This window comes from Porites lutea, chromosome 5 (assembly GCF_958299795.1).
Source record: "Porites lutea chromosome 5, jaPorLute2.1, whole genome shotgun sequence".
Taxonomy (NCBI): Eukaryota; Metazoa; Cnidaria; class Anthozoa; order Scleractinia; family Poritidae; genus Porites; species Porites lutea.
The window spans coordinates 41368768-41391142 of NC_133205.1; the positions used below are offsets into that span (position 1 = coordinate 41368768).

Genomic DNA, 22375 nt, shown 5'->3' on the forward strand with positions numbered 1-22375 from the left:
GGGAAAATAGGAGACGGTTAGGGATGACTTAGCAGCATTACAAATTAAAGCACCCACGTCTTGGTTATCGGCGTTTCCGTCAAATATACAGGCGCATGCGCAAGTTTAAAGATAGGTTCAAGTAAAAATTCATTGGCTATCACTTGGATTCAAAAAATAATGCATCAGTTGTTTTATAGACATGTAATTGAGAAGCGTCTTGGCCTTGCTAATCCAGATATAAGTCTTAACGTCACGTTCAACCTACTCTGCAAACTCGTTTTATTTTAGCTTTTGCATCTGACGTTATCTTTTATGATGTTACTGATGAGCCACCATTACTCTATACGATCAGGTCCATCAGTGACTCGTAAATATAAGTTCTATTTGTGTGATATTATACTCACGTATATATTGTTTCTAAGCATTAGAATGTAGCAGCGAACTTGGAATGCAAGACAAAAGAATCCCAGATAATGATATTACGTCATCATCTGAGTTAAGCGCTAATCACGCACCTGTATTTGCACGGCTGGATGGACCGAGTGCCTGGTGCTCAGCTCCGGGAGATCAATCACCGTATATACAAATTACTTGGGACGAAGAAAACCTTATAACAGCGATAACAACCCAGGGAAGTTTTCGCGATTTTAGTTGGGCCAGAAATTTTGAAGTTGCATACATGAGAGACGAAAAATGGACATCGTACAAAAAGGTAACTTTTTCTGAAAACTAACAGTGGTGGTTTTACCAGAATTATAAAGTTACTTTCGTCAAAACAAACCAAACCACTTTTTCTCGGAATGATTAATTTGTCATTTCACATTGAAGGGGACAAAACGCAGGCAAATAGCAAAACCATAAAATAATCACCGTTAAGGTGTTGATGCTTGCGGTTTAGATTCCTGACATCTCGTTGGCTCTTTTCGGAACATAACAACATTCTTGACATATATCTTGTATTCTGTTATATTGTGAATGTTCCGTGGAGCTTAAACTACTGCGGCGTTCATAACGCGACAGACCCAAACTGAGAAAAAATACTGGCTGACGGCAAATACTTGATGACACATACAAATCCTTACATTCTTATAAATTTTATCACTAACAAAGGTATGTAATTTTCTCCGCTAACATAGCTATTACTGAGCTAGGAATATAAAATACACTGTAAAAACAGACCAGTTATGGTAACTATATTAAAAGGTTATAACCAGTTGCAAAAGGTAATTTTAACCTAAAATAAACTAGTTAAAATCGTAACCTTTATGTTATTGGTTAGATTAACCAATGATCAGCAGTTGTTGTGACGGTTATAATTCCGTTAGAATATCGACTGGTCAAAATAACTTTTCAAGGCAGTCAAAATAACGAAACCAAATGGTTAAGCAAATGGTAAAAATGTGCATCTAACCTGAAATCAATTGGTTAAAATCTTTTATTAACTATTTGTTGGTCATGACTAACCAATAATGATCTGTTATTTAGAGCCATGAAGTAGGTTAAACACTGAATGGTCAAAACTGACTTTTCCGAGGGGTTAAACTGAACGGAAAACCACAGAAGGAAATGGCTACACAAACGGCGGGTATGAGTTTACAACAACAGATCATAAAAGCCTTGTACCCAACCTTCAACGCTGACTTTTCCCTTACGCTGAAGAAAGAACAAATAATCAGCATTTATTATGGGATTTAGGATAGGTTAAGACTGAATAGCCAAATCAACTTTCCCCAACAGTTAAAATATTTTAAATGACTTGCGTCCAACTCGCGAGTCTTGCTTCAATGACTGGGCTGGTACGCGCGCGCGAGAGGCGAAGTCGCGTGACGCGAGGACTATTTTCTTCTCTGACGTTTCCCTCGACGGACAAGCCGAGAGAAATAATCGTCATCTAGGTGAAATGATTCTTCACGATGTCCTGTACAGGTTATGTCATTCAAATCAATGCTGAGCACCTCGAAAAGCCAACAGCTATCCTTGCGTATTTTCAAAAAATACTTTCGTGTTTGTCACCGGTCACAAAATTCCAGCGGGTTTCCGGTATTTGTCTTAAGTGACCTAAAGTAACTCTATTTCGTCACGTCACGAACCCTAAATGGCGTTAATTGTTCTCAGTAAATTAAAAATCTTACTCAGAAACCTTTTTATAAGCTTAAACTATTTCATGGTTGGAAACATGTGAGGCGAGTTTACTGAGTTTACTCGAAAAACAACTAAGGGTTTTTAGAAAATGTTGCATTGTTTCCTGTCAACTGTAGTATGTTACTTAACACCTTGACGTTAATCTACTTAGCTAGCCAATGAGAGACTTGGAATTTCAAAATCAATGCCAAATTCGGCTCTCATAGTTCAGTTTTTTAGTTTAACCGCCTTGCGCCAAGCTGAAGTCAGTACTCTTGGTTCATCGCTGCGAAAAGAAACATTTTATATTTCGCCTGGATAAAGCCCTTCAGTTAAAAGTCAATAGGAGCTCGTTTCTTAGTCACGGACAGCAATGGAGATGTGGCAAGTAAAAAGGTAATGTGATTTCAAATTTATGCAAGTCCGAAGATACCCTGCGAGCAGAGTCTCCTTCGATCTTCCTAGATAAGTCGACTTATCTAGGAAGATCGAAGGAGACTCTGCTCACAGGGTAGTCGGAAGACAACGTCTTCAGAATAGATTACTCACTTGAATTTCAGTCTTTACTGCTTCTACAAAATTCTCAGCTAACGAATACCTTGCAAATCTTTTATTCAAAGGAGGATGATAAGATCATGACAGAATTTACTTCAGTTGACCGCCTGAAATAGATAAGCAAAATATCTGCCCCGTCGACTAAAGACAAATGAACACAGGCAAAATCTCGAAGACTTGCTTCACCGACCTTCACTGAAACAGCATGACCGGTATGTATTGCTTATTTTTAAACAGAACTCTAAATCGTTTTTAAAATTATCTTTTTGCAAATAAATAGACGCGTTTTAAGACAACCCCACACACTCGCGTGGCCCTTTAAAGTTTTCTAAATGTTCAGTACAGTTGCATAGATTTTCCGGTCTTCGGATGACCATCTTAATTGCAATATTGTACTGCAGTTACAGAGCTATCATACGCTATAGAGTACCGAAGTGTGACGTCATAGAAAATGAAATTTGTGAAATTATGGGATTTGTTAAGCTATTCTGAAAGAACAACGTCCAAGACTCCTACTCGCCAAAAATTAGCAATTTGGGGCAGATTGTCTCTGAGATATCAGCCCAGTTATGCTCCGATGACTCCATACAAATCCTTCTAAATCTTGCCTGGTTCCCAATCTTATGAACCAAGCCAAATTTAGAAGGATTTGTATGGAATCGTCACAGCATAACTGGGCTAATATCTCAGAGACAATTTGCCCCGAATTGCTAATTTTTGGCGAGTAGGCGTCTTGGACGTTGTTCTTTCAGAATAGCTTAACAAATCCCATAATTTCACAAATTTCATTTTTATGACGTCATCACTTCGGTACTCTATTACCAAGCTTTTTTTTTAAATGTAGCTTTGAGTCGCGCATTGCTTACGATGACCACGCACACGCGTGCGTGCGTGTTCCCCACAGGCGTATCGCTGAAAGACTGTAATTTTTCGTGCGTTAACCAGTGAACTTAAAAACGAAATATTTTCGTTTATTTCAGAAATATCATCAAATTTGAACGACTGAGGGAATAAACAACTTTGAATGAAGCTCGGCGAGTACCCATATTTTCATTACAAGCAAGACAAGTCCTGATCCGGCGGATGAGTTACCCTCAACGAGCCACTGCTTGGAATAGGATCTTTTTTTGCTTTCTAGTAGAAAAACGTGGCTTGTAGAACAATGAAGGGCAGTGGTAGTTTTAGATCATATGCTCCGCTTCAATCATTAGCCAAAGAAAGAAAGTTACATGTACAGTGGGTGAGGAGTTGACTCTTCACTGGCAAGATCTTACAATTATTATATCATTGAATCTCACGAAATTCTTAATTCCCTATGTACTTGACAAAGCAGTTTTGGCAGGAAAGGCACTTATACCTTAAGGGTTTAATTTAATCTAAGTACTGTATCACTATTGATCCTGGAGTTACTTGAATTTTTTCTGCTTAAGGATGTTTCTGTTTTACAATCATATGCCAGTGTACAAAGTCTTGTTTTACAGTCTTGTGAGAGACATGCAGTATTCCAATTTAAATTTGCTATAGTTTAGGAAGCAGGGCTGATTGTTTAATCATTTCTTGTTCTGCTTTAAATACTTGTATTAAGAAACATAAGCATTTTTTACTTGCAATGTTGTATGATTATCTTTTTTATGAAGTTAGTGGTCAACTATGTTGTTTGTAGAGAACGGTTAACATAGCCATTAAAAATGTTGCTGAAGACTATTATTGTGAGGTTAATGTAATTCATTATTATCAGTTAAAACGACCGTTTTCTTCTAACCCATATGGAATGGTTAAAGCTACCACCTCTTGACTATTTTAAATGGGTTACCACAGATTCATCGCTAGTACCCAAAAAACTGGTTTACCATGACCACAAAAAATGGTTATTATAACTTATCTGTATGGGTTGAAACATATTTATCTTTTTATTTCGGTTATAACAACTAAAAATTTAAAGTTAGTTTAACCAAAAAGTAGAGGTTATGACAAACAAGTCATAAGAAGTGGCGTGGGCTGTGGTAGAAACAACCATTTTTAAGGGTTAATATAACCCATAAAGAAAAGTTATTTCAACGGGAAAAAAAAATGGTTAACCTGAACTATATTTTTTTGGTTACTGTAACCTAATAAAATACGGTTACCTGGGATTCAAACCTTAACCATTTTTTTGAGGTCACTATAACTGGTCAGTTTTTACAGTGTATACACCTTTTTTCTGTTTACAGATACTTAAAGGTAATCGAAACAGCAGATCCTTGAAAAATAATGTCTTTAAGCCACCAATCAAGACACGATCAATCAGGATATACCCAAAAGATCCATTTGGGTTTTTGATGGATTCAACAGTTCCTGTGGTTCCATGTCTTAGATTGGAGCTCTATGGATGTTCTGCTCCAGGTAGGTAAAGATGGCGAACTTCAAGGCAGTGGCGTGGATCACGAAATCGTGAAATTTGTGTGTTAAAGGGCGCGAAGAATTCAAGTCAGCTTTTGGATGACATATCATTTCAGAATTATTGCCGATTATTCATCCATGAGTTATGATCTACACACATCACAAATTCAAACTGCAGATTAAAAAAACAATAACAACATCAACAAAAATAAAAGAAAAAACAAACCAAACCGAAACAAAGAATTAAAATACCTTAATCATAGGATTGATGCTTTGAGGGTTAATTCCGGAAGCTTTCTGTTAGTGATTCTGACTTATTACTGCTGTTGGTTATAGACGCTAATTAGCACATGAGTTACTATTATCCAGACAGAAGAAGCAGCTGGGTTCTTCTTCTACCGTCTTTTTTACTTAGACCTATCAAACTTTCATGGGTATGTTATGACACTGATGTTGTGTTTACTTTTTTGACTTCTCGTTTCATCTTCAGCGTCTTGTGATCCTCTACAAACCCTTAGGAATGGAAAAATACACAAAAATGGCAATGAAAATGGAGCATTAGTGTCATTTTCATGCAATGAGGGATTTAAGTTGCAAGGTTTGAGGCAGATCAGATGTGTTCAAGGAAAATGGAACGGCAGTATTCCAACTTGTGAAGGTTTGAGATATGAAAATGGACTAGAATTTTTGGTGAAATATTTTTCCTATGAGCAAAAAAAGTAAGCTATTCTTTTTTTAGAATAAATAAATAAAAATAAATAAATAGAACATTTTCGTTCTCTTTCTCGTCCAAAGGCAACTGCAAGAATCCAGAACCTTTCGCAAATGGTTCAATCATCGGAGAGGATTACAGTTCTGGTTCGTCCATTCAATTTCGATGCAACGTTGGTTACCAACTCCTTGGGTCCGAAAAAATAGCTTGCGTAAATGGAACATGGAGTGAGACCATCCCTGAATGTACAAGTAGGTTTTCGACAGTTTGGTAATTTATTGGTACAGCTTGATGTAGCACTGACAAAACCCAGCCATCACACACGATTGGTTTGTAAGCTAGGGGATTTAGGTTTTGATTTGATAATATGGCTATAACTGGGACTTTTTAGAAACGCGAATCACATATCCTACAAAAGGCACGTGCGACCAAGCGAGCTGATCTCGGTCTTCAAGAGTTCGGCAAACTGGTTCCCTAAACGTTTTGCGTAAATCTGTTTTAGGCGTAGTTTTTAAAATAAAATGTTAATAAAATTTAATAGATTTACGGATCATATTATTGCTAACAAGTCTCAAGGCCGCGATTCTCACAAAACCTTGCGCTGTTTAGGAAGATTATTGTACTTGAGGACATCTTTCGCGGTTCCAAATCATTTCCCAGGCAGGCAATTTTTCTTCAAAGTTTGTTACAAAGAAGTTTATGTCTGCATTAATTTATCTTCTCAAATCTAAAGTCTTCAATTTTGATCTCCTAAAAATGTGTTATCGGACGAAGAAGAGCCGAAGGGGTCTGCTTTTGCTTCACCACAACTATAAAAATTTCTTGGTAAACCAAAATGACTTAGAGCGCAATTTTGAACCGTTGAAACAAACAAAAAAAAATAAAGTAAAAAAACTTGTGTTTGTCTATCCAACTTGTAGTCTTTATATCCCCTAATCCTGATTTTCTACAATAGTTTACGTATAAACGATAAATGAACGTTAAAAGTTTAACTTCCCTAAAATTTTTATAGTTGTTAAATGTGGTGATCCTGGGAAACCATCAAATGGAGAGCAGATTGTCAAGAAAGGCTACGTCTATGGCGGATCAGTCAAGTTTGTTTGTGACAAGAATTGCACTCTAGTGGGGACTGATGTTATATATTGTCAAGCTAATGGGAGTTGGAGTTCTCCCGTTCCTCGTTGCTTTGGTAAAATCCATGACATTAATCCTAATTACTAATAAAATTTTTCGGACGCTCCTTAACAGTTAGATGTCAAGGTCGAAGAAATGAGCAGTGGAAATATTGTCACTTCTTAATATAACTTAGGCTAGTTAGTTGTATGAACAAGTTAATTTAGCGCACTTGGAATAAAAACAACTTTAACACTATACTGACCGTGCATTTTCTGTTTCTGACTTCCTAAGACAGTAGGCTTTGGAGGCACTTTAAACCCGATCATGATACAGTTACCAAAATTGCATAATTATTAACATAAATGTACTGATTATTTCCAGCATTTAATTGAAACAAGAAGCAATGAAACGTACTTATGTCGTCATACGGGGAAAAAAAACAAGATTTATTTGTTCTCCTTCTTCTTTGTTTTTTAAATTTAGCTAACTGTCAATCACCTGGTGATATAAATCATGGCCTTCAATTTGGTAATAACTACACGCACGGAAAAACAGTTCGATATTTTTGTAACCCTGGGTACACACTTGAAGGCGAGGTTGCACTGACTTGTGAAGACGGAAGATGGAACACTGATACTCCAAAGTGCAAAGGTAGGAGTTGATTTTTGTTTTAAAAAATGATTTTTGTTTTCATTGCTAAAAAATGAATTAGCTCAAAATTTGAACTGTTCAAAGAAGAATTAACTCGCGTACCTCTATCCAAGTTGTAGTAAAAAGTTTTTCTTAATGCCCTGCAATCTTCATTTCATATACTAGTTTATATGTAAGCGACAAAGGCAATATTCACTTTCTTACAATTTTTATTATAGCTGTTGAGTGTGATGATCCTGGGAAACCATCAAATGGAGAGCAGATTGTCAAGAAGGGCTACGTCTATGGTGGATCAGTCAAGTTTGTTTGTGACAAGAATTACACTCTAGTGGGGACTGATGTTATATATTGTCAAGCTAATAGGAGTTGGAGTTCCTTTGTTCCACGTTGCTTAGGTAAGTTCCATGGGTGTGAGAGAATTAAGGAGGATTAAGGACACTAGTCTCACATGTTTTTACAAATGCTCAGTTAAAATTCAAAGGCATAGTTCGATTTGATGCTCGAAGACACACAATTTCTGTAATTTAGGGGTAGGAAATAAGTGCTTTTCATCAATCCTACTAGTTAATTAGTGTTCGAACAATTTGATTTAGAGAACTCGTACTGCAATAACGAAACAATTCAGACAAGTAATATATTTTTATGAATTTGCGTCATAAAAAAAAAACAAAAAAACAATTCTTTTGTTGCCTTACAGTCTTTTTTTTGTTGTTGTTAAAGTTAGTTTGTTGTGTTTTTAATTAAGCTGACTGTCGATCGCCTGGTGATATAAATCATGGCCTCATATGTATGATGAATATCATGGACTTCATGTGCCGGATGTGCTCATTGAGTTGTTGTACATGTGAAGCTATTAAAAGACTGTGTAGACTAAACTCCCAGGGGTACTGATTCAAACAAAAGCAATCTTATAGATTATCGATACGCGATTTTCCGAAACTATACCCGACAACTTTATAAGCACATCCATGTTGTGCATCATATTTGCTCGACTTGCTTGCTGTTACTGTTTATAAATCTCAAAAAGTTTGAAAGGACTCGACCACGACAACGCTACTCTAGTTGATTGCTTGTTTTCACGGGACGAATTTGATTGTTCTGTCATTCACACATGGGGCAACGATAAAAGCAAGCTGTGATTAGAGGAGTCACCATACCGCAAACGTTGCGCGAACACCTTCCAGAAAATGGGAGCTGAATTCTAATTGGCTAATCGCGGGAAAGGAATGTGGTTCGGTTTTCAGCAGCCGTTAGTGGGGAGGAGCGTTGCGTGACGACACTAAAAACGGCTGTGTAGCAGACTACGAAAGACGTATCGTCACACGGAATAAACAAAAGTTTAACCCTAATCTGACCATGCTTTTTCCCCTTTTCTGCCTTCTTAAGACAGGGCAACGTCGGACTTTAAAAACAGACCATGACACGCAGCCACCAAAATCAGTTACGTACACCTAATAATGTACGCATCATTTTCAACATCTAGGGATAACTAACGCGATTTGACGTACTTATGACGTAACATTGTTAAAGTTATAAGCAGAAACCAAATTTCATCTTTTTTTCCCTAGAAGTAGCCTAAAGTGAAACATGCTAAAATAGTGAAATGTCTGATAAAAATCATGACGTTGGCTGACACACTGGTAGTCTTTGACCATAGCAGTGGCGTCATGATGACTTATTATTAGAGAACAAACTGGAACAACGCCATATTAATTCTGCCATTTTGAATTATTAGTTTTGTTCGAAGCTAGCCTATGTAAATCGAGGAAACCGTGATATAAAATTTGTTCTGTGTATTAAAGTACATATATGCTTAAAAAGCAACACATAAAATAAAACAAGCTAACAGTAAAATACTTGTTAGTGTAAAAGTAAAAAAAACAACAACAACAACAAAAAACAACAACAAAAAAACTGCTGACAATTAAAACTGTTGAACACTGTTAAAATTTAAATCCAACATCTACCATTGAGTCATTTTATATTCAGTTTTTTTTACCGATACGGCGGCCATATTGAATTAATTAGAATATAAGGAGTATTATGGGATGCCCAGGGGTCATGAGCACCATCCGATACACTCGCTCAGTATTTAAGCGCGCTTCTAGGGGCAATTTTTCTTAAAGTTTTTCAAGAATAAGATTGTAATGGGAAAAAAGAACTTTGTACCGTGTTTGGATGTGATAATGATCGGTTTTTACCCGAGAAATCGTACCTGAGTGAAAGACCATACCAGTTTCCTCGGAATGTCCACAATTTTAATTGCTTCTTTTATCTTTTGCTGTTTGGAATCATTATCTGACTTCTTCCTCTTACTAATAATTGGTTGTACTAGAAGTACTAGAAGCATATCCATGGGAGCATTTCTCTTACGTGTTACATCTATTTCCCTTTCATGACCCTTTAGAAAGAGCGTTGGATGAGGATGACTGTCAACCAGTCTTCCAAATTTAAAATGATTTGAGCAAACTTAATTAGTATTTTTGTCCACCTTAAATACCTTCTGGCTCAGTAGTCTCGTCCAAGTAGCCAAGTGCCTTTGCTCTTTGCAAGAGCAGAATTAACGTACCTCCGAAGAAACTGGTATGATCATTAGAGCGGTTTTCACTTGACTGTCGAAAGGGATTGGTTTTGGTTTTGGTTTTGGTTTTACTACGCCCTTTGGTTGGCTAGTGTATTTACTTTGGTTTTGGTTTTACGACAGTCAAGTGAAAACCGCTCTATTACCCCAAATACAACACAGCGGCCTTTTTTTCCCATTACAAACATATTCTAGGAAGTCTTTGGGAAAAGGTGCCCGAAAAGCGGCCGTAAATACCGAACGAGTACATCAGATCAAACTTATGCCCCCTGGGCATCCCATAATACTCCTTAAAACTAATTAACTCAATATGGCCGCCGTATCGCTAAAAAGGTCATTTGGCCATTTGCACATCTCCCATAATACACCTCGTTTGCCCCTAAAGCTTTACATAACCTTTTTTCCAATTTCTCCTGGGTATTGCAATTTTCTCAGGAGAGACTGAAGACGATGCTTATGCAAAATTTGGGGGGCAAACAAGGTGCGTTATGGGAGAAGTGCAAATAGCGAATGTGGTCACCAAAAGGCCTCGACTGAATTAACAGTTATAACAAATATTTAAATAATTCTAAATTGAGTGTAATACAATTTTTCGGTAAAAAAAAAAAAAAAAAAAAAAAAAAAAAAAACACTTACAATAACTCCTTTTTTCTAGAAAAAAAGACAAATTTCGTAAAACAAGGCTCTTAAACCTGGGTTACCATGTTAACGTTAAAGTTGACGTACAGGTCGCCATGTTTTTAAAATGTTCTTAGATAATTTTTAGAAATATTTGCCAAGTTTGATTTCATAGTTTGAACGATTTTGAAAATATTCAAGGATATTCCTTGGTCTCAAAAAGGTAAAAGCAAAATCAAAATAACTCAGTCAATTAGTTTCTATAAAGAACTAAAGAAATAACGAGCAATTAGTCTTGTTCCCTTTCTTTCTTCTGTAGCTAAGCTTGATTTTTTTCTTTTCGATTAAGCTAACTGTCGCTCACCTGGTGTTTTAAATAATGGTCTTAAAATCGGTAAGAACTATACACACGGAAAAACAGTTCGATACTCTTGTAACCTTGGATACACACTTGAGGGCGAGGCTAAACTGACTTGTGTAGATGGAAGATGGAACACTACCACTCCCAAGTGTAAAGGTAAGCGTTCATTCTTGTTTTCTAAAATAAAAGCTTGTGTTGATCTTGGAGGTAAAGCGGGTTGTTTTATTTGCAATTTTTCAAATTTCGAGGCAGATTTTGGTAATCGCTGCAAAATGAATTATATAGCCGCAACTTTGAACCGTTAAAAAAAAAAAAAGAATTAACTCGTGTGCGTCTATTCAAGTTGCAGCTACTTAATACTCTGCAATCTTCATTTCTTCTATGATTTTATTATATGTAAACGTCAAAGACCAAAAAATTAACGACCCTGTAATTATTACCATAGCTGTTGAGTGTGGAAATCCTGGCAAACCGACAAATGGAAAGCAGATTGTCAGAAAGGGCTACGTCTATGGCGGATCAGTCAAGTTTGTTTGTGACGAGAATTACACTGTAGTGGGAGCTGATGTTATGTTTTGTCAAGCTAATAAGAGTTGGAGTTCCTCTGTTCCACGCTGCGTGGGTAAGTACCGTTTGGTAAGAGAAAATAAATAAAAAAAAATTTACCCTAATTATTTAGCTATTGTCAGGGATCTTAAAAGTGTAAATATAACAGTAAGATTATATGGTCGACGAAACATAATTTTATGAAAATTAGGGGTAGAAAATTGTAGCTTTTTCCACATACGTATTAATACTAGTTGTTCGAACAATTTAACTCAGTGTGCTGAATAAAAAAAAGAGAAACGCAAGTTAACGAAACCAATTAATTTATTCTGAAATTGGAGCTTAAAGAAATAAATCATTCGTTTACCCTAGTTTTTCTGTTGTTAAGGTTTTTCTTTCTGTTTAAATTAAAGCTGACTGTCGATCCCCTGGTGATATAAATCATGGCCTTAAAATTGGTAATAACTACAAGCACGGAAAGACAGTTCAATACTCTTGTAACCCTGGGTTCACACTTGAAGGCGAGGCTGAAGTGACTTGTGAAGAGGGAACATGGAATACTGATACACCCAAGTGCAAAGGTACAGTCTGTAAGGGTGCATGAATTTGTATTTAGAGCTATGTAGCTTGTAGCCTGGGACCAGGATCCGCATTGGGAGAAAAAGGAATCGAAAGAAAAATCAGCGTGGGCGAAAAAAAAAAAAAAAAAAATCTAGTCTGGGGAGGGAAACACGGCAGCACGTCAGCTTCTTATGTCGCTTTTTTAAAAAGGTATTAGAATCACAGGTGGCCCAAACTCACTTTACGAGGGAAGGGTGTAATGTAATGAATGATTTTCCAGTAACGTGAGACTTAGTTATGCGCACAGGATTATGGGATCGCCAGGGGGCAAACATTGCAAGTCGCTACAAAGAAATGTATGGCTTGGGGACTTTGTATGAGAAATATATTACTGAGATCTGCGAACGCTAAATAACGCTAAACCTTACTTTTTCTTAAATGAAATGAATACAAAAGACTTGCCCGCAATGTATTCCACTGCGTTTTGGTGTCTGTTTGTCGTTTTACTGATTTTTTGGCTTTATTGCGTAACCACTGTTACTCCTTTCATAGAACGGAGTGAAGTCTGCTCACTTCGATCTGTCGGGAATCTGGACCAGTCGCAACAAGAATGCCGTTTTTTTTAGCCGAAATTCAATCCACAGCAAACTTTTCAGCTCCAGCCTAAGAGGGAAACCTCTTCTTCCTCTCTGGAAGATCAGCTCGAAAAAAGATCCATAATTTCCCCATCAAATCGAGCCATTTGTGGCGGACTTCGAGACACGTCTGGCTTTCGTCCAGTGCCTGTGACCATTGTCGCGCTTACCAAATAATTTGCATTATGACAATTGGCACTTACACGACGGGTGCTAGCACTCGCTTTTTCACAGTGCAAGAGCCTAGTCACGTGTCGTTTCCGCCCTGGCACCCGCCGTGTCGACTCGAAGTCCGGCACAAATGGCTCGATTTGATGGAGAAATTATGGATCTTTTTTCGAGCTGATCTTCCAGAGAGGAAGAAGATGCAGTCAGTGGGGAGGGAAAAGGGTGGCGGAGCCTGGAGACATGCCTTTGATGCCGCCGATCCGCCCTCCAGGAATTAATTTGTCATTAAAATGTCAACACGTCAGCACGTCAGCTTATTATGTCGCTTTTGTAAAAAGGTATTTCAATTCGAGATGAAGCCGTAAGAGTGCAAGAAAAGAGATCAACTAAACTTCAATCGCCAACTCGAGTACCACCAGCTTCGGGAAAGAGAAAAAAAGACGTTTCAGAGGAAACTGCGCCGATGAGGAACAACCCCGAACAGCCGAATGGATTCTCAAGGAGATCCCTCAGAGTTCGCATCATAATGCTCGTTTACATAGCTTCTTATAATGTACCATTGAAACGAATTTTTTTTTTCCGGGGAGGAAGTTTAGCACCTAATGCGAGAGACTATTCAGTTTGAGTAGAAAAGTATTCCTGTTGAATTTTATAAAGTATGTCTGCTCAAAATCGTGTAATAGTCTGTAATAATCATTTTCCCTGATGTTCCTCAACCGCTGTTATCTTCAAGTTGTACTAGCCTGCGAGCAGAGGTTTCTCTCTTGCCTTCAAGGCTTTTAGCGTTTACGAAGTCGTTTGCGTCGCTTTTCAGTTGCGTCTTTGGTTTGTTAACTACGCGACTGACAAGCGACGCGAACGACTTAGTAAACTCTAGCTCAAAGCTAGCCTGCGTAGCATGGCGGTTTTTGGTTGGGCGCGCTAAGTAACTGAAAGGCGGTCGAGGGCAGAGAAACCGCGAGGAGATTGGGGTGGGAGCAACTTGCATTGTTTTGTGTTTTAACAAAGGGGCAGTTGTGCTTATTTGATGATAACCTTGCGTCGACTATAATATTATGGAACTTAAGCAACGACGTCGACTACGGCATCGAGAACGGATCAAAAGCAAGAGCTTTAGATTAGCAAAACAAAAGTTTGCACGTGCGTCACGCTTCTTTGTACATTTATTTATATTTGCCGTTGTTGCACGACCACGACGTAAAACTGCCTAATTTCACGTTTTCTGGAGGACGTGAACACAAGACAACGATTTTCTATTTCTTTTTTCAACTTAGATACAGTCCTTTGGAATTCAACTCCAGAAAAATTCGCCAGCATTTGACAAATTAAACGTCATGTAATAAGAGCGATGAATTTTGAAACAGAGTGAATTCACTTAGTTTAAGAGACGTTTTCCCTATCGTCGTCGTGGTCGTTTCTTAAACCCCCTATTGTTTATTATGGTGCGTCCAGTGACCAGTTTAATACTGGAAAATCCGGCCATGTCATTAAAATGATCAATTGCGAAAAGCTTTGGTAGTACGTTTAAGAATTTAAATTGAGGATTGAGGTTTTAGTAATATTGAACTTTTCCAATAAGACTTCATTGCTAAAACATGAAATATCTCAAAATTTTGAACCGTTCAAAGAAGAGTTAACTCGTGTGCATCTATCCAAGTTGTAGTAAAAAGTTTTTCTTAATATCCATGTAATCTTCTTTTCATATAGTAGTTTCATGTTAGCGACAATGCCTAAAATATTCACTTTCCTACAAATCTTATTATAGCTGTTGAGTGTGGTGATCCTGGCAAACCAACAAATGGAGAGCAGATTGTCACGAAAGGCTACGTCTATGGCGGATCAGTCAAGTTTGTATGTGACAAGAATTACAGTCTAGTGGGGACTGATGTTATATATTGTCAAGCTAATAGGAGTTGGAGTTCCGCTGTGCCACGTTGCCTAGGTAAGTGTCATGGGTAAGAGAAAATAAAAGACATTAGTCCTGCTGACTATAACGCCATGAGTGAGTTTTCTTCAAGTTTTATGTGCACAAATGAGTACTCTTTCAGCCACGGAATTTATAAAGTGAATTGATCAAGGTATACTCCGGTGATAATAAGCAAAATAATGTTCAACCAACACTTACAATGTTTTTCCAACTAAGGGCATGTTGTCAGCCTGACAAACCACCACGCCTCACACTGACAAAAACATTTTTGACGATGGCTCAATCACTATTATCTTGATTTTTATTTAAGTGACTAATGAAAGCATTTTTGTGTCGACTGTTCTCTCTACATATGTCCGCTCCGCAGCCGTTTAATACCGTACCAGATTCCTGCCAACTTGATAGAAACGAAATGATTTAAGAATAATCGTAGGTCATGGAAAATACATTAATTTGGTGCATGTTACCGAAACACCCACAATAAACAAATTGAATAGAAAACAGAAAAATATGCCAAGAAAGGAACAAATTCTAAAAAGAATAACTCGGGTGAATAACTAGCAATTGTGTTACTTAAGGTTAGCATTAGCGATGGGAAATGGATGGAGGTTTGCAAAAAAAAGGTAGCTGAGAAACAGTAAATGTGACCTATTCCACTTTTCAGAGTGGCTATTATTGTTAAGTTCTGTTTCGTTTGCTTATTTTTAATTATTTTTTTGCTAAAACAATTTGTAAATGACTTTCTAGATAGTTTTGTATTATTTATGTTTCAGGGTGTACAGGTCAATCCTTTCAGGTACAATTACAATATATTTATATCTAGAATAATTGTAATTTACAGTTTAGAGCAATTTATAAATCTTCCACACAGGCTCTCAGCGGAGTGAAGTTGTTGTAATAGTCTACGCCATCCGTGACCAGACCAACTTTTGAAATTAATATCATATTACGTGTCTTACTTGCAAATTGTAGTTTATTTAAAACATTTAAAAACTGTTTTCCTGTTGTGGTCGTGAGCTCTTTATTTAAGACAGCGTAAGGAATTTACAGTGCTGGGAGTCTAAGAATGCTAGGTAATACTACACAGTTTAGTGTTTAAACATTATACAAAAAATATTTTTTAAAAGACAGCTAGAACATATTCTATCAAAAGTTTAGTGTTTACTGTTCAACCGCCAAGTTAAAGCTGGAATCCTTGGTTTAAAGGGTTTCTTTTGAAGCCAAAATTTTAATTCATGTCGAGGTGCCTTCCACTAAACTCAATTTATTCATGAAACCACATTTTCCTCCCTGCAATTTATTCAGAATTTGTTTCCGTCTCTGATTGGCCCCATTCCCCGGCTAATTCTTCGTAACGGGCTATCGCTGATCAAAATTTAGAAGACGTTTACGTTATTCCGGCGTCTTCAATAGTACAGCTATATTTCCAGAAAAAGAGATGGCAACCAAGAAGCCCTGGGGACGAGTTTGCGCAAGCTCAGTTCACGTTTTGTAAATAGCGAAAGGAAATGACGGACAATTAACAAATAGTCGAACTAAAAAATAGCAAGAACAGACAACTCAACGGATATGAACTGCAATTTTTAGAATATATGTTACACTAAACATCCGCTTAACATTCTGAATTTGCCGATCATGTTTTATAGTACGAATTGCGCATGCGGTTTTGAATGAATGATGAAACAATACGCCATTTTGCACCAAGAGGTCATGTGGCATAGTTGTTATTGAAATGAAAGTTATATGATTTTGCCTTCGGAAAACGATTAGTAGGTCATATCTTAAACAAAATAATAGTAATTTGGTTTTTCAAACCCGCACCATTTTCTTAAAATGAGTAAGTTCGTAGCTGCTCACGTGACCAAAATGTGATTTTGAAAATTCTGAATTACCTCTTTCTGAACACAAATTTTTTACCTAAACTTGAAGGAAAATGTTTAAAAGATGATTTGGTAACGTTTACAGTACATCTGAGCGTTTAACAAGATATAAGCAAAAAGTAGTTTTGGCCGCCATGTTGGAGGGCAAGAGTATGCCCTCCAACATGGCGGCCAATACAAATTATACTACTTTGTTAAAAAATCAAAGTGCCATAAAATATCTCCCTTAACTTCGGGTGTAAGATAATTTCTATGTGCTCTGTCAATTTTTGGCATCAGCCAGATTCCAACTCATTGTTTAAAGGAAGCATGGTCACGTGAACTCTTAGTGCAAGCGGCCTGTTATTATTGGGCTTTCTTATGTGTCTCTTATAGTCTGAAGATTTGTGCAGGTCTCTGAAGGTGTTACATTCCAAGGCCGAAGTCATAATTCTTCACATCATATTCAACCACATCCAATACTTGTTAATTGCTTCGATGATCAGTTGTTTCATTTTCTTCCCTTTTAGAGCCACTGTCACTCGGGCTGGTTGTTGATTGCTCGGTTCTCCAATAATGACGGCAAAAACTGGATGAAAGACAGTGGTGACTGGTGGTATGACCAAGAGTATGCTATTGGAGCAACAACTGATCCGTCAGTTAACGCTGACATGATCTCATCATCATTTTGGCAAGTCAAAGGGGGGGAGTTTAAAATCACGCGTAGTGATGACTCCAGTCACACGCCCCTGTTGCAGACCACAGGGAACTGTTTGGGTGGACGAACATTTCGATCAAAAATCACAAGTTATGGCGACTTCAGAAACGGCAAGGTTTGGTCCAGTAACAGGTGCCTGGGAAGCTGCACGGTTCAATATGGCGGACAGTACAAGACAACAAACGGGTTTCAACAGGCTGAGTGTAGTGGCAACATCCAAAGTAGCAACAAGATAGGCTTCTGGTGTGACTGGAGTAGTGGTGATGGATCGGTGATTATGATTGGTGGAGGAGGAAGTGGCTGTAATCGTGCTGATCATGGGATTGGAATAACAGAACAAGATGGGGCTTCGTTTGTAGAAAAGAACAGTGATGAAACTGAATATGACTTTGGATATCTCCCAGCAAAAGGGAGTGGTAGTCCATCCCAGTCATCACAGTCGTACTCTTTAAACTTATGGATTCGCTGATGCACTGTTATCCTTACTTACCTGGATCTTTATAATGGCTACGATAATTTTGGTACAGCGAGACAGGCCATCGCGTGATACGTAGAGGTTTAACTCACAATTTTTAATCTATTCTCGTGCTTCTTGTGCCTTTGCAAAAAAATCAAGAAGTGCTACACACTAAATCTACTTACTATTAAAAAAATATCATTTTTTCATAAGTTTAATGCAAGCTAATAATTAAACAAACTCGTGACGGGAATCCCCTCTATTTTCTCATACTAAATTATCATATCTCGGTGAGCATTCGGAAGTCAGCCACGCGTGGTCATTGCACGCGTGCCGAACAAGAATGCTGTATAATGACAGACTAGAAACAATAGATAGACAACTCCCAAAGCACAAACTCAGCCAAAACGCTAAAAATCTTCAATGTTTACTCAAATTTGGGCTTATAGAAGATAATGTCACAGTTTTTCAATGACCATGAAATTCAGAGTCCGGGTACTTTGTTAATCAATTGTGGCCCAGAAAAAAATTTGAAGGAAAAAAAAATACGAATTTTTAAGAAAATGCTTTTTTCGTAGGAAGGACTCTTAAACGCTGACAAACGTCAACAGTTAGCGAAAACTATAATTTCTATATGTTTGCTTTGCTCGAAATCGCGCGCATTTACAATGCCCTAAAGCGTTTTGCTGACTTGCAAGGACCCATCTGTTATAACGATGCCCAAAATAAAGGGATGAATCTCATAGTTTATTAGATATAATCATGTAAAGTTTGCTTATCATTTTCGCATAAATTATGACCTAAATTTGGAAACCGCTGAATTTCTCGAATTGGGTCTGAACTCTGTTCAGCGCAGGGCACTAATGCGCACTATGTGTAGCCGAGAGATTTTCCCGAAAAATGCCGGCAACAGCAGATTTTCGACTCAGACCTCATTATAACCACGTGACATTTACTCCGATTGCCAAACATTTTATGTTATATTGTAGATTGATCTATAGGTTATTCATTCTATGTGTTAAACTTACGATAAAAGTAAAGGTGGGGATACCAGAGAGCTTCAAAGTAGGATGGAACCCCCCCCCCCCAAAAAAAAAAACTGGGTCGAGTCACCTTAATCATTACCATTTGAAATTTATTTGACCAAATTTTAAGAGACGGATTTTTAGATAATCAATAATATAATTGTACTGTTTTTATTAAATGTGTCACAGAAATCGTCGGTTCAACTTTCATTTTAAAGTTCTCATTATTCAAAATACGATGAAAGTAAAAATTCTGCCAAATATCACAAAATTTTAATAAGCAGATTTTGAGAAATCGTCTTCTGTGTACCACTGCTTTTTTCGCCGCCGTGTTTGTTTGTCTAATATATAGATTTAGCCAGGGCTAAAAGCGAAGCTCCCATTAATAAATTTGTAATTTCAATCAAACAATAAACTTGTATTCCACAAATCAGTTCACTTTAGAGCACATTCATGTGACTTTTGTTTTGAGGGATAAGGCTAAGTGATTTGAGAGAAAAATAATTTGCTAACAGTCCAAGAGTGCACCAAACCTTACATCGAGTTGACGGCCTTTATATGTACACCCAAAAAATAGCAATCATCTTCGATCGCATTTAACGTCTATAAGGGCTCTTGATCACAGTAGAATAGGCCTGGAAAACAGATACTTGGAAAGCAAATCCGGCAGAATTTTTTCCGTTTGACAAGTTTGCTTCACAAAATCTTGCTAACAAATCTGGGGGCGTGCAAACCAACCTTTTATACTTTTTATACATCACATCTGACAGTCTGAGGTGAAACAGTACTATGAGGCGCATACAGACCTCTGACAGAATGCAGTATTTCACTGTTTTGAAATATAAGTTGCACTCATTCAATATTCAGGACGATCGAAGCACGCGTGGGCTTTTAGCGAAACCGCTAAAAAATTTCCAAAATCACCTACATAACGGCCAGCCAGTTGCAAGCTGCAGAGTGTTTGAATGAATATTAATAGAGTTACACTTCAACATAATAAAGAATTTATAGTTTTTTTTTATTTAATGGTTTTATAACGATGTGTAAACTTAACAAGCGTTTAACACGCGCGACGTTTTGAGTACTCCTGCAACTGAAAACATTAACGGCAAATTGCAAGAGAGACTACTAACAATCAATAAAAGAAATATAATTCGGTGAAACATTTACAGAGACAACAATTTTCATTCACGAAGACAATTAAGTATTAAAGTGTCTCTAAGAATCCTGAGTCTTTATGCTTAAAGCCTAAGTTTATGTTTTAAAGCCGGCTTCCCGGTGTTTGCTGTTTTCAAAGATGAACTCGAGGAGAGAAAATTGCTCAAAGCTTTCTTTCTACAGCCAAAATAAAAACGCAACGTTTTTTTTTCTATTTGCGGTAAGAAAATATCGACTAAAGACTTTTTAAAGTTCTGCAAGCTTAAATCAAACCTCATACTATAGGTCAGATCATTATCTCAAATCTTAATTCAAACGTGTATAAACTATAGCCCCATAAACTGCGCTCGGCTTCATGAAATTAGATATATGAAAAAAACAAACACAAATACAATAATTACTCAGGCAGCTCCTGGAAGCTACATCGCTTCAGACTTTTCAGTCAAGCAAGGTGAAAAACGAAAACGACTCGATGCCATCCGAAATCGGATTTCCGACTTTGACAGGCGACGTATTTCTCAACCAAAAGCCCCATAGACAATTTAGCCAGGAATAACAGAAGACTCTTGATAGTAGCTGAATTTCATTTCGTACATCCAGTAGAAAAAGACAGTTAAAAACACTTCAAGTTGACACAAAACTCTGTCAGCTTCAGCTGTCACAGTAAACAAGTTTCAAGATGCTACATAAATTTTCCGCATAAACTCACCTGTCAAATTTTGACCAATCAGAGAAGAACGAGATCTTGACAAACAATCAAGACAAGAAATATAATACGAAGAAACATTTAAAGGTCAATAATTTTTATTCCCGAAGACGTGTTTTGGGAGTAAAGCTGAGTCACGAATAGATTTAAATTAAACTATGCTACGCCAAAAGTGACAAAATATCAAAGATGCAACTTTATAATTCAAATCCACAAATTACTATCAAGATCGATAAAATTAACATCAATTTGCTTTTTGAATGTGTCAAGATTGTAGAATTTAATTTCAATTCGCGCGTGTTTCATGTCATGTATCAAGGGACACGTTTTGTAAATCAAGATGCATGTTTTTGAAATCAAGAAGGGAGACGACAATTTTTGATCAGTTTTGTTTCCGAGAGGGACTGAAACCGAGCACACAGGTTGGAATTCAAGGTTTAAAAGTGTTGACGGGCCTGCACGACTCCTGCAGTTCGCAAATAGATTGGTCTTAAAACCTTTATAGTTTAGCTCTTACTTGAGTGTATTTTAGGGATTTTCCTTTGCGATATGAAATGAGGGAAGGTTCCTTAAAGATGTTTCTGAGATATGGTTGGTTCTGTATAACGTGCCATTTCCCCATGAGTATGTTCTTGAGGTTGGGCAACGCAGGGTGGTATTGCGCTACAAAGTTCTAGTGCTTTCTTTCTGTCTGCGAGAATGACCTCTGAGAGATGTTTTTCTACAGTTGTTGCTGGGTAATCTCCATTCTTGAGGCGTGTTGAAAAATTCCTCATGTTCTCTTCAAAAGTGATGAAGCCTTTTGTGACGCCTGGTGGGTGACACGAATACAACTGATTCGTGTATTGGAATGTTTCTGTTGGCTTGAAGTGTGTTCGCACTTCAAGGATAGAATCCTTGTTGAATCTGAAACCTTCGTACCTTTCGTGTCCAAGAATGTAGTCTCTGTTTCTGATATTTCAGCCGTGTGTGAATTTGATTGTAGGATGGAAGTTGTTTGCTTGTAGAAGGAATTCTTCTATTTCGTTTCCGGTCAGTGTAAAACGTAGACTGCGGACTGCGGACTGCAGACTGCGGACCAGGGGTAAAATGCAGACTGAGTGTAAAATGCAGACTGCAGACTGAGAGTAAAACGCAGGCTGGGTGCAAAATGCAGAATAAAGACTGTAGACGTTTTTAAACATTTGTGCTCCTTCTTCTCCAAATCGGTGAAATAGCTAGCCGGTATCAGTTACACACTTCGCTTCCTAGTCGAAGTGCATTACACATTCGCCTGAAGTTTCAATGAACATCTGAACAGCTTAAGTCTGCGTACCTTGATTTGCAATACTTTCATAGAAGGTCATCCAAATTTCCTGCAGAACATCTTTATTTGTTGTTGGAATGATTTACTCCCTTTTGTATCGCCATAATTCTTCCTGTACAGTATTTTGGGTCAGCAGCTTTCATTTAAGCGTAAACATCGTGGTGTTCCAGTTCAGGGTCCCTGGTCACGTATATCGAAAACTTCGCATCTAAAGTTGAAGCGTGAAGTCTCTC

At 37.5% G+C, this 22375-nt stretch overlaps 1 protein-coding gene and 1 long non-coding RNA gene across 2 annotated transcripts; both read left to right on the forward strand.

Annotated features, from left to right (window-relative positions):
- The first annotated feature begins 381 nt into the window (after positions 1–381).
- LOC140937735 (CUB and sushi domain-containing protein 1-like) lies at positions 382–18131 on the forward strand. The gene is made up of 13 exons (XM_073387299.1): positions 382–694; positions 4869–5040; positions 5528–5695; positions 5833–6000; positions 6762–6938; positions 7349–7516; positions 7735–7911; positions 11065–11232; positions 11522–11698; positions 12036–12203; positions 14752–14928; positions 15687–15709; positions 17303–18131. The coding sequence occupies exons 1-13, from the start codon at positions 431–433 to the stop codon at positions 17957–17959; spliced, it is 2664 nt and encodes an 887-aa protein (XP_073243400.1). The 5' UTR covers positions 382–430; the 3' UTR covers positions 17960–18131.
- On the forward strand, positions 2139–4357 carry LOC140937743 (uncharacterized). Its single transcript, XR_012165514.1, has 3 exons — positions 2139–2499; positions 2724–2870; positions 3639–4357. It is a non-coding gene; the product is annotated as an uncharacterized lncRNA (long non-coding RNA).
- Positions 18132–22375: the final 4244 nt, after the last annotated feature.